Source organism: Sphaeramia orbicularis, chromosome 13 (assembly GCF_902148855.1).
Source record: "Sphaeramia orbicularis chromosome 13, fSphaOr1.1, whole genome shotgun sequence".
Taxonomy (NCBI): Eukaryota; Metazoa; Chordata; class Actinopteri; order Kurtiformes; family Apogonidae; genus Sphaeramia; species Sphaeramia orbicularis.
In genome coordinates this window covers 2,457,894-2,470,772 of record NC_043969.1, presented here as the reverse complement: position 1 = coordinate 2,470,772, position 12,879 = coordinate 2,457,894, and the positions used below count along the sequence as shown (strand labels likewise).

At 36.6% G+C, this 12,879-nt stretch overlaps 1 protein-coding gene across 3 annotated transcripts in view; it reads right to left on the bottom strand.

Annotated features, from left to right (window-relative positions):
• The window catches only part of LOC115432269 (tyrosine kinase receptor Cad96Ca), a 35,200-nt gene that overhangs the window by 21,375 nt on the left and 946 nt on the right, over window positions 1-12,879 (bottom strand). For 2 of the 3 annotated variants that reach the window (XM_030153164.1, XM_030153165.1), the window contains exons 1-3: window positions 6,525-6,661; window positions 351-473; window positions 146-242 (exon numbers count right to left, since the gene is read on the bottom strand). In XM_030153164.1, the coding sequence (XP_030009024.1) occupies window positions 146-242; window positions 351-402 (149 nt within the window). In that variant the 5' untranslated portion in view covers window positions 403-473; window positions 6,525-6,661. Of the gene's footprint in view, window positions 1-145; window positions 243-350; window positions 474-775; window positions 782-6,524; window positions 6,662-12,879 lie in introns of those variants that run through there. The other variant, XM_030153166.1, reaches the window with a different exon arrangement.

The window sequence follows — 12,879 nt, the reverse complement described above, 5'->3', positions numbered from 1 at the left end:
AAGTTCAGACAAATACATATACGTACAGTATATAAACGTACATATATACATATATGTATGTATACATACATACATATAGACAGACAGATGGACCCAACTGCAACACTGTGAAAATGTAAAATGAATGACTTGCAGTCCTACTTACGTTTTACGAAACATGACCCCCAGTATAATGAAAAGCAGAGTAAGGAAGACAAGAACTCCTGCGAGGATGTACACAATCAACATCTGAGAAGGTTCACCTGAAGCACAAAAGAAAGAATAAAAAACTCAGTCATCTTCGAATGTTAATCAGTTTGCACATGAACTCACATAGATGTAAATATTACTGCTGAAGCTAAAGAACTCACCTGAACACATGGAGGGATTTGTGTTGTTCATCATGTTCCCCTTTACAGTCATGGTGATTGGTCTCAAGCACAAGACTGTAACAGACGATTACCTGTGTCCAGTTGGATGGTTTTGTGACATTTCTAACATTAGGGATTCAAAAAAAAGAACCACCATTAGCCTGAACATGGAGGAGTATTAAAAGTACATTCAATTAATGTAATTATGGGAAAATATTCCAGTACAGGAAGATGTTCTGTATTCAAAACTTTCCTACGGAGAATATGTATTATCAGCAGAATGTACTTTGAAAAATCAAAGTTACTTGCAGAAATAAATGATTTTCACTGAACATGAGGGGGTTGAAAAATACTGATCTGCAAAATAGCTGCAAAACACATCTTATACATGTGTTAAGCAGAAAATCTGCAAATAGGGTACATACATTTTGCTTGGCTGCACTAAAATATGACAAGTTTATCTTACTTAATCAAATCTAGGACACCAGTCACATCCAAAAAAAGGTGAATTAACATGATCATTAGTGTTAAGCTGAGTTTACGTCACATCTACTAGTTAAGTTTATTTAACCCTTTCATGCATGAATTATGAGAACCTTAGTCAAGATTTTTTTTTCCCCAAGTGTTTTTATTCCTCTTTAGGCATGAAAAAAAACAATGCAATTGAATTTTTTTTAATAAACCTGTTTTTTATGAAGGTAGATTTGTTCCTGTATTGCTTAAACTAAAAAAAAAAAATTCAATTAGAAAAAGTGTTTGAATGCAAAAAAAAAAAAAAAAAAAAAAATTACAATTAAAAAAAATTGCATTTGAACACTTTTTTTCTTTGAAGTGAATTTTTTTTTAAAATCGATTTATTTTTTTTGTAATGAAAATATTTTTTATAGTTAAAGCAATAAAGAAACAAATCCACCTTCATAATTTCCAAAAATGTCCACTCTGCTGGACACCATGTGTTTAATTTTTGAATATCAGACAGTGATCTACAAAATCAGAACATTTTTAATGCAGCTAATCTGATGTTTTCTCACATTTTATCATATGTGCAATTTTTATTAGCAACTGATATACACTCAAACATGTCACTGCAGATCAGGTTTATCAAGAACAGCAAAGCTATAGTAATGGTATGAATGTCAGTGTATGGGATGATGCATAGGTGTCCACTGAGTGAACTCGTATCAAACTAAAACAACAAAACCCATTAATATATTTGAGAACAGATGTAGAATAGCTGTCCACTGTAGTGACCAATATGCATGAAAGGGTTAATTTACTTAAAAATATCAATTATAATTAAATTGATATTTCTATGTATAAAATAGTTAATTAACTGAAGAAAGCCCAACAAAGAATGATTAGTTTGTGGGGTTATTTTTTATTCAAACAAATGACCGTAACAGCAACACGCATATATGTAAGTAATACATGAGTCATTTTATACAGTTAGACAAGACCGGAGGTAGAAAAGGAAGTGAAGGGAACAGGACATTTAAATAGTTTTAATCCAACTTGGAATAGATCTGTATTTAGTTTTGGGTTTTCTTTTTCATAAGAGGCTCTCATCATGAGAGAGGAGGGCCTTCCCTAACAGAGAGGTTGAGAATAAGTAGGATTTCCACACTAGAATGACCAAGGCCACATCTGCCACATTTCCACTACGTTAGTACTGGCTCGACTCTTTTTTTTTTTTTTTTTTCCAATATAGTTTATTTATCATTTGCCATTTTACAACGATGCAGATCTTCAGCAAATAATAACAAATTTTGCAAGGTATGTAAAATTACAAGTATTTAACATAACACATGAAAAACATGTCACTTAACTTGCCAGGGGGTGTAGGGGTTTACAAAAAAATGCCAAAATGTTTACAGATGTTCACAGTTCTTGTTGCCTTTTGGTTTAGAGAAAACTGAACTGAGTCGATGTACTGTTTGACCTCACTGTGGAAAGCAATAAAAGAAGTTTTTTGATGCGAGAACTTGCATTTGTGAATGTGGAATTTTGCCAAAAGAATGATAAGGTTAATAGTGAGTGTTTCATTAGAATTGGTCTGATTTCTATTAAGATCAAAGAGGCCAAAAAGTACTGGCTCGACTCGACCTTTTTGTGTTTCCATTACATAAAAGAATCTGGAACCTTCTACCTGGTACTAGTTTTTTAGTATCTGCTCGGCCGAGGTTCCAAAACGGGTGAAGAGATATTAAAACACTGCACTGTGTAAACACTGCAGACCACTGATCGGTCAGAAAGTTGTGTCTGTGTCATCAATGTGTGACATGACATTAACCCTTACATGCATGAATTATGAGAACCTTAATCAAGATTTTTTTCATTTCATTTTTTTCAATGTGATTAAAATTTTTCATGAACCGATTTTTCATGGAGTTACAAAAATGTCCACTCAGCTGCACACCATGCGTTTAATTTTTGAAGCAAAGAAACATGCATTTACTGACATACTGTATGAAAACTATGAAATAAAACACATTTTTAATCCTGCTTATCTGATTTTTTGTCACATTTTAACACACTATAATATTAATTATTACTCACTCAGATAATTTGAAAAAAAAACAACAACTGTTAATTACAGTCTAATAACAATTAACAATAGCTTTACACTCAAATGTGTTAGTGCAGATGAGGTTTATCAAGAACACAGAAGTTACAGTAACAGTCTGAATGTCAGTGTATTATGGGATGTTGCATAAGTGTCCACTGTGTCAGCTGAAATGGAATTAACCCTTTCATGCATGAATTATGAGAACCTTAATCAAGATTTTTTTTTCCTAAGTGTTTTTATTCCTCTTTAGGCATGAAAAAAACCCAATGTGATTGAATTTTTTTTTTATGAACCAATTTTACATGGAGTTACAAAATCATGCATTTAATTTTAGAAGCAAAGAAACATGTATCTACTGATATACTGTGTGAAAACTATGAGATAAAAACATTTTTAATGCTGCTAATTTGATGTTTTCTCACATTTCAACAATAACTGCATGGAGATTATATGCAAAAAAAAAAAAAAAAAAAAAAAGCAAAAAAAAAACTGTTAATTACAGTTTAATAACAACTTGCTTTTGTTTTTTTTTTTGTTGTTTTTTTTTTTTTTTTTTACAATCAAACATGTTAGTGCAGATCAGGTTTATCTAGAACAGCAAATTTACAGTAATGGTATGAATTACAGTGTTTGGGATGATGCATAAGCGTCCACTGTGTTAACTGATATGGAACTAAAACAACAACATCCATAAATATACAATAGAACAGCTGGAGAAGAACTGTCCACTGGAGTGACCACTGTGCATGAAAGGGTTAGAAACAAAAACAGATTTGGAGGTTTACAGTAAATATAAAAGTAGGCTAATCCATAATGACAGTCTGCAAAACGACACCGTGGTCAGAAGAGGAGGTTCACACATGTCTGTCCTTGGTGGCCGAGGAAAAAATTCAGCATGAGCATGACGGGGCAACACACAAGAGAGTTTAACAGCAACTCAGAGCAGACGTCACAGAAGTTACACACTGCATCGCTATGGCGTCCAGGTACTTTTAAAGTCAGTATTATCCTGTAATGGAAACAGTCTCCAGGAATAGTACCTGGTACCCGAGTGGAGTCGAGCCGGTTCCACGTATTGGAAATGCAGCAACTGACTCACGGTGTTTCAAAATGGCCGCTCCAAGAACAGGTGTAGCGGCTGATTACCTTCAACCACACAGGCGGAAGAGCTTAAACACACCTGTGGAGCCTGACTGCTCTGGGAAACTGAAAGTGAGGAACCCTGACATAAGCACAGTTCAGACCAGTGTGTGAGTGCACGTTCCAGCACAGCACTGTCGCATGTGTTTGTGTACTTCTGGGGTTTCTGAGAACCCTAACGCTTCTTTCTGTCTAAAATTAACTTCCACGTCACCGCAGAAGACTTCAGTGCTCCTCTCCTGCTCATCAACACACTGTAAGCCCAGAATTTGTATTTACTAAAATACTTTAATTACAATGTACTTAAATTATTTCAGTTTTATTACATTACTATAAAATGTTCAGTATTTTCTTCTAATTTGTAGACATAGTTAAAAGTATGAAAAAGTTTAAGGTGAATGGATTTAAATCACTCAGTTTGAGTCATTTCCACACCTTTTTATCTGTGCATTGCATTGTGGGTATTGTTCCTGTTGTTGTAAATGTGTTGTTTTTCTGTGCAGGGGTTCAGCGGGTTGTGCCGTTAGTGTTCATTTGGACTGAATGTGTGTGTGTCAGTGTTTATTGGCCTTTTTGTGTTTGTTTGTGTATTTTTGTACAACTGCACCATGAGTCAGAGCCAGAGGAACAACTATGGATTTACTGTTCATCTGAGATAGTTCTTGTCCAACAGAAATCTTAATGCTTTACCAAATTCAAAACACTTCCTGTACTGGCAAATTATATTGAGCTAATTTCCTGCCCAACTTTCATCCACGCTACAATATATTAAGTTGAATAATTATACAAAGCCATTTATATTGCAAAAGATTTTAATTTAATCAACTTGGAATTAAGTACAACAAACTGATGATATTAAGTCTGATAATTATACAAAACAATTGGCATTGAAACAAATTTGAAGTTCAATTAACTTGGCATTTAGTGTGTTGGACTTAAAATAGCAATTCCATTCAAATCAAGCATTTCAGTTTAATACACTCAAGTTTTCATGACTCATTACTTACATTTTTCAAGGCAACGAGTTACCTGAGATCTTTTATGTAAACTCAACTATCTGGTCTTACAGTGCAGTTACTAACTAACAGTGCCTCATGTCTTCTTCTTCTTCTTCTGTGGCAGTTTTGACAGCTGGCAAACCTCCTTAAAGGTGCTTAAAGAAGTTAATTAACACCACCAACTGGACTGGAGTGTGACTCTGAGGGTGTTCCATACATGAACATAAAGTCCAGTTTTTTCAAATGAACTTAGTTTTATACTTCTTTAGGAGAAAATGAGTAAATATTCAAAGTACATGAGTTAAATTAACAAGACAGTGAGAAATAAGTAAAGTATGCCAGTATGATTTAAGTAACTACGAGTATTACTTTTTAGAGCAGTGGTTCCAACCTTTTTTGTCTTATGACCCCATCTTAACATCACAAATTTCTGGAGACCCCAGACATTCAAAATGGAGACTTTTTTGCTAAAATTTATTTGTTTTTGATCATGTAATAGTTTGCTATACTATGTTGCAAATAATGGTTAATTTTAGATGACATTTAGTCTATATAATGTATATTATTATGGACGGAGAAAAGCCAGGTGTAGATTACTGCACAAAGAATTGGATTTTCCTTGGTCAGGATCTGTCCAGTCAGTCCAGCTGGGATTTACAAGGAGGACAATTAATACTGAACAAACAAGAACTGAAACTATGAATTATGAAAGAGCTGCAGCATCTGAAACTGACCACAATGAACATTTGAAACATAAACAGAACCACAGTGCTGCAGTTTCACACTCACAGTTTGTCTTTTATGGATTGGGATTGTCTCTGTCAACTCACCATATATTTTTTATTAGTAAGTTTTTTGTTTTTTATCAATTACTAGAAATTTCAGTCGACCCCATTTGAATTCCAGGCGACCCCATGTGGGGTCCCAACCCCAAGGTTGAAAAACACTGTTTTAGAGTGTAGACTTGAAAAGTCTAGAATAAAACTATACACAAAGACTGTAAAACTAGAATAGAATAGAACAGAATAGAATAGAATAGAATAGAATAGGTCACAAACAGTGAGAACAACTTGATATTTTTACATTAAGAAGTCGTGCAAATTGTCTCACCTTTAAAATAAGGAAAACAACCATGTTTTTCCACTGGTACCCAAACCACTGCTTTAGCCTGTTTCTGTTTAAATCCAAACCTAGCTGGAATATTACTTTTCAACTGAAGAACATTCTTGACATGATTAGTTTGCACTTGCACAGATAAATGTAGTTAAGTAAAAAAATTTACAGAGTTGAAATATAAAGTAGCATAAAATGGAAACACTCAAGTAAAGCACAAGAACTGCAAATTTTATTTAAGCGTAGAACTTTGATAACATTATTTAGTTACGTTCCTCCACTGCAAAGTTAGTGCTGTTCTACCCTGTCAGTTTTGAACTTAAAAACACAAACTGTCAGACAAAAAAACAGCCTTACTTTAGTTTTGCTGTGGACACTGATGTGCTGAAGTCCACCTCAGCTGGTCCAGTCCAGTCCGGTCCGGTCTGGTCCAGTCCAGTCTCTTCTGTATTCTTTGTCTGCTCTAAATCCTGTCAACGATGAAACCATGTGTCGTGTCAACCTCTAACCTTTCTGCATCGACCTGACAGCAGCTTTTTGTCTTATATCAACCACAACATAAACAGAAGAAATGAACAGCAGCAGCGGCGGGGGGTGGGGGTGGGGGTGGGGGTGTTGAACTGCATATGAGATGCTTTTTATCTCATGGGTCTCAGTGGGTGTTGACTCACTGAACACTATGACCAGCAGTTCTCGCAAACATAATGAAAGTATTTGGAGCAGTAAGTTCTTCAACAAAACCTCAAATATCAGACAAACAACACAAGAAATAAGCTCATGCTAGTCTTACACGTCAACACAATGTGTATCTATAGTTTAGGCACCAAATATGTCACAGGGCAGTCGTGGTAAAATCTGTGTATACTGTGTTTCCCACAGGTGGGGCACAGTAGATCAGGGGTCTGCAACCGTTATTATCAGTCAGAGCCATTTTGGCCCCTCATCCACCAAAAAAACAGAGTCTGGAGCCGCAAAAAATGACAGAACTTATAAACTTTTAGAAGTTTGAATCTTTTTTTACATTTTATCTGTTACAGCCACTGAATACAACAAACAGAAGTGCAGTGTGGAATGGATTCTGGAGTATGATTACTCTAAAAGTACACAGTAAAAGTAGTTCATAGTATTTGTACTAATAGTATATGAAGTACTAATACCAAAAATACCAAATTCACAAGGTACTTATTGGAAAATATAATTTTATTCATCATTGAATTTCATCTTAAAGCCTATTTCAGACGAAAAAACAACTACTTTTGTGGCTTGGAAGGGAGTCTGAAGTACGATTACTCCGAAAGTACACAGTAAAAGCAGTTCATAGTTTTTGTGCTAATAATATACGAAGTACTAATACCAAATATTTTATTTTTATTTATTTAACCTTTATTTAACCAGGAAAAGGATCCCACTAATATTAAGAACCTCTTTTTCAAGGGAGTCCTGGCCAAGAGACAGCATGAAACACAACACATAGTTACAAGATACAATTACCCCATACAGTTACAACCAGCAATAATTTACAGGACAATTCAACCTATGAAAAACACGTGCAATATACCAAATTCACAAGGTACTTATTGGAAAAAAGAATTTTATTCATCATTGAATTTCATCTTAAAGCCTATTTCAGATGAAAAAACAAATACTTTTGTAGCTTGGAAGGGAGTCTGAAGTATGATTACTCCGAAAGTACACAGTACTCATACTCACACTGTTGCTCTATGAAAAGTATCGCTATTTATGGAAATGATTCTCTTCCAAACTCAACACTTCCTCCACAGTTCCCAGTTGTTCTGCTCCATATTCTCCGTCTGGGTTCACATCCACAAGCTCCTGGAAAACGGACAGAATTAGGTGAGTAATAAACAAAGGACGGACAGAACCCTGCGTCCATCTGCGTCTTTAACGTAGAGCAGAAATGAGCTCTTACTGTTGTTGTCTGGAAGGCACATTCGCTCCATGCGGTTCATCTACTGTAACTGTCGAATGAGTAGTGAACAAGAAAAATGCTAGTGGCTGGCTTGACCACAGTAAAGGGAGGAGCCATTACAAGGAGGACGAAGAGACGCATGAGGGTCCGGAGCCACAGGCTGACCCCCCACAGTAGACCATACATGGGTGAATGGATTTCAGTGATTTCAGTCAGTCAGGAATATGAGCGATGATGTTGGGATCATACAGTTTACTTGCACTGATCATGTCACAGGGAAAACTGTATCCTAAGTTTTCATTGTTTTAAAGTTTTCATTGACTTAAAAAAAAAAAGCATTTGATTCCGTAAATCATGAGATTTTAATCAGTAAACTAGAACAGTATGGAATCAGGGTAGTGGTGCTGAAATGGGTGAGAAGCTATTTGGAGAACAGGAAACAGTTTGTGAAAATGAAAGACTGTCATTCAGAGGGTTTGTGTGTGGTGTCCCCCAGGGGTCAGTGTTGGGACCTAAACTGTTTCCAATGCACATCAATGATATATGTAAAGTGTCTGAACAAGTGAAATGTACGTTATTTGCCGATGACACAAATATTTTAGGAACCACTGAGGATTTACAGCAGCTTTTGGAATTAATCACTTCAGAGTTAAATAAAACTAAGATATGGGTTGGCAAAAATAGGTTGTCAATAAATCTGTGTAAAACAAAAATCATGATTTTTTGTAAATGTAAAACCAGTAATGACGTAAAGGTACAAAGAGAGGGTGTAGATCTAGAAAGGGGGAATCAAAACAAGTTTCTTGGAGATCCTGATGATAAAATTTGCTGGAAACCTCACATAAAACATGTACAAAACAAACGATCCAGAAGCATCTGAGTCCTGGCCAGAGCAAAGGGGAGATTAGATCAGAAATCACTGAACATTCTGTAGAATTCATTGGTCTTATCTTATTTAAGTTATTGTTTGGAGGTATAGGGGAATACATATACAAGTTCATTACAAAGACTTTTTCTGCTGCAAAAAAGAGCAAGAAGAATCGTTCACAATGTTGGTTTTGGTGAACACACAAATCCACTATTTTTACCTTTATCTAAAACTTTAAAACTCATTGACCTGGTGGAATTCAAAACTATTCCAATAATATATAAAGCAAAGAATAACTTACTGCTGGGCAATATTCAAGAAATGTTTTGTGAAAGAGAGGGAGGCTATGGTTTAAGGGGAAAGTTAAATTTACAGATTCATAAAGTACGCACGAGGTTCAAAAGTTTGTGTATGAGCATCTGTGGAGGAAAACTGTGGAACAAACTGTGTGTGGAGCTCAAACAAATATCAAACATAAATCAGTTTAAAAAAAGATACAAAAAATGGATTCTTGAGAGGTTACAGTATTTAATAATGACAATGAGGCCTGTTTGTTTCTGGATGATGTTGTACTGATAAATCTGCTGGAATTATTGAAGAAAACTGTTGAATTGTTGAGTCTTTGTATGACTGCACTGACATGATTATATTGTTGTGTTTAATTCAGTTGCTGCATTATGTATTTGTTGTGGTTGAATGCTAAATTAGGAAAAATGTATTGCTGGATTCTTGTATTAAGTTAGTGATAAAGGTGTAAAAGCACTAAGGGGTTGGATTAAATAAGTTTAAACTTCTTCCTACTCCTTTTGCAAAATTCAGACTTGCACGTACTTGAAGATAGATTATGTTCATTTAAATGTTATTTTGTTTTTGTCTTATTTTGCTTTGTTTTGTTTTATTTTGTCTCTTTGCATGTTCTAAATAAATAAATAAATGAAAATAAAGTACATACACACCCACCGACTTTTCTTGACTTCAGTCTGAAATGTTATTGGACATATTTAATTAAAAGCTATTTGTAGCAGCTAATAATTATGTACACAACACACTCATTAAATGGTGGAATGTGTCAAAATAATAATGAAACATCATCTTTAATGTTGTATTCATTATGGATCACATGTCACCGTCATTGTAGTGGTCTGTTCTAAAGTTACTGTGTTCAAAAGTGACATGAGCACTGGACATTAAAAATGACTGATTTACAGATGATTTACAAAATATACTCTCAGTTCTGGTTCTTCTTCTGGATTAGCTGGAAACTGAGCATGTTGATGATGTTACAAGGGGACACAGACAGATTTATCAGTATTTACATCCATATACAGTGGGTATCCACACAGATGGACCTGGTTGCAGTAAAGAAGAAAAATTGTTGTCTCGCTCACTTTCTTAGAAACATGATGTGCAGCAGAATGTACATTACAGTTAATAACTACTTATTCAACACACAGATTTAATGGTGGGGGGTGCATGGAAATAGTGAGAGATCATAGTTATCCTCATATTGTCTGTATTAGAAAATAAAATGTGTGCCACCTTTCCTTTTTGTTGCATTAGTCATAGAGCAGGAAGTTCTAAACCAGGGGTCTCAAACTCAGATCCTCGAGGGCCGGTATCCTGCATGTTTTAGATGTATCCCTCTTCCAACACACCTGATTCAAATGATAAGCCTACCATCAAGCTCTGCAGAAGTCTGATAACGACCGTCAGGTGTGCTGGAAGAGGGAAACATCTAAAACATGCAGGATACCGGCCCTCGAGGATCTGAGTTTGAGACCCCTGTTCTAAACCCATCCTGGAACAGGCCGTCCCATTAATAATAACAATAATAATAATAATAATAATAATAATAATAATAATGGATTGGATTTATATAATGCTTTCTAGACACCTAAAGTGCTTTACATTATTAACCCATTATTCATTCGCTCTCACATTCTCCCTCTGGTGGTGGTAAACTACATTTGTATCCACAGCTGTCCTGGGACAGGCTGACAATTTGCGCCTACAGCCCCTCCGACCACCACCAAACATTCATACACCAGTGTGGAGGAGGGTGAAGGTGTCCTTGCCCAAGGACACAACGGACTGACTAGGACAGAGTGGGATTTGAACCACCAACCCTCGGTTATTGGACAACCTGCTCTACCACCTGAAGCCACAGCCGCCCATTAACCCCTGCAGGCCCAGTGCTACTTTGTGGCAGTTCCCAAAATGAATTTTTCTCTGCATTTAACTTTCCTTAAGTGATTTATCATAATTTATTAGTGGTGCGTTTTCAGTGAAAATCTGTATTTTCCTATTTTTAATTTATTATCATGTTTTAAAGATTGAAGTTGTCACATCTCTGTCTGTTCTGCTTCTCGTCTCTCTCTCTCCTCTTCTCTCTCTCTCTCTGCATCATCTTCTTCTCTCTATCTCCCTCTCTCCTCTCTCTCTCTCGTCGAGTCCTCTCTCTCCTCATCCTTCTCTCTCCTCTACCTCCTCTCACGTCCTCGATCTCTCTCTCGTCGTCGTCTCCTCTCTCTCTCTCTCTCTCTCTGATGACCAGCCCACCTTCCGTCCCTGACCACGTCTCCTGTCTTCGTCCCTGTGGCTTCGTCTGCCGTTCCCAGGTGGCGACCCTTCGCCTGTCCCACACTCCTGCTGCCTGCCCTTTGTCTGTTGCTTGTTCACTGGTTGATAAAGACAGTTCATTCTGAGCTCCTGGTTCTGCATTTGGCTCCTCTGTTGAACTTGTTTCAAAAGTTGAGGCTTTTTATATCAGAATGAAAGAAAGCTGAAGAGAAAGGGACTTTTTGAGCAAAGATATCAGTAACTGAATGTAAAACCAAGTGTCTCCATCTACTGTCATTGATCCAACTGCATGGGTTGTACTGGAGAATCAGTGTTGTAGAAGATGACGGTGTTTCCACGTTCCCTACAGAGCCTCTGAACGACCAAATGAGTCATCTGCAGGTATTAAATATTTTGGATCAGTAGATGGTTTTGCTCTTCCGGGGGGACTGGAGCTGGAGCTGGTGGAGGTGGCTGGGGAGAGGGAAGTCTGGGCATCCCTGCTTAGACTGTTACCCCCGCAACCCGGCCCCGGATAAAGCGGAGGATGATGGATGGATGGATGGATAGATAGATAGTTTTGGTTGCCACAGGCCGTTTGGGTCTTTGAGGGTTAAATCGAGGGGTTACCAGGGTGGTAGACTGGGAAAGGACTCGGGTTTCTTTGTGGGGGTTTGTCTTCTAAAATGCTATTTTTAAGAAAGATGTGGGCTTTAAAAGAAATGAAAATGTTTTTCAAGCAGACAATAAATTATGATGGGCTTGTGAATGGGTCATGTGACATGATTATTATCGTTTCTGTACAAGGTGGGGCTCATGGGTACAAAAGGAGCTAGTTGGGGTGGCTTGGATGCTAAATCCTCCTCAGGCTCAAACTAGATGGCATCGCCTAACTGTAGTTAGGTCATTGTTTCTGTTTCTACATCCCAAACGGACATCTGTCAGTCCTGTTTCATCTACAGACTGTCTGTCCATGAGAGTTGTAAGGTTATTATCGTTAACGAAAACTAACGAAATGATGAAAACTAGAATTGTAAAAACATTTTCGTTAACTGACATAAATAAAAACTATAATTAAAAGAAAAAAACATAACTAACTGAAACTCTATTGTGTGTTTACAAAACTAACTAAAAAAAATTCTGGATAAAATTCCCTTCGTTTTCATCTTTGTCAACGTCGGATTGATACGAAAGCGATTTATTCCCTTAAGCAATTTTAGCTGATGACACTATATGATATTTAAGGGTCCGTCACTTGTGTTCACTTGTGGTTTCCAGTCGTCTTCTGGTCCCCACTCTACCTGGAACATGGAGACTGAAGTTGGAGAAAGCAACAGAGTCCTGTCTGGGATTTA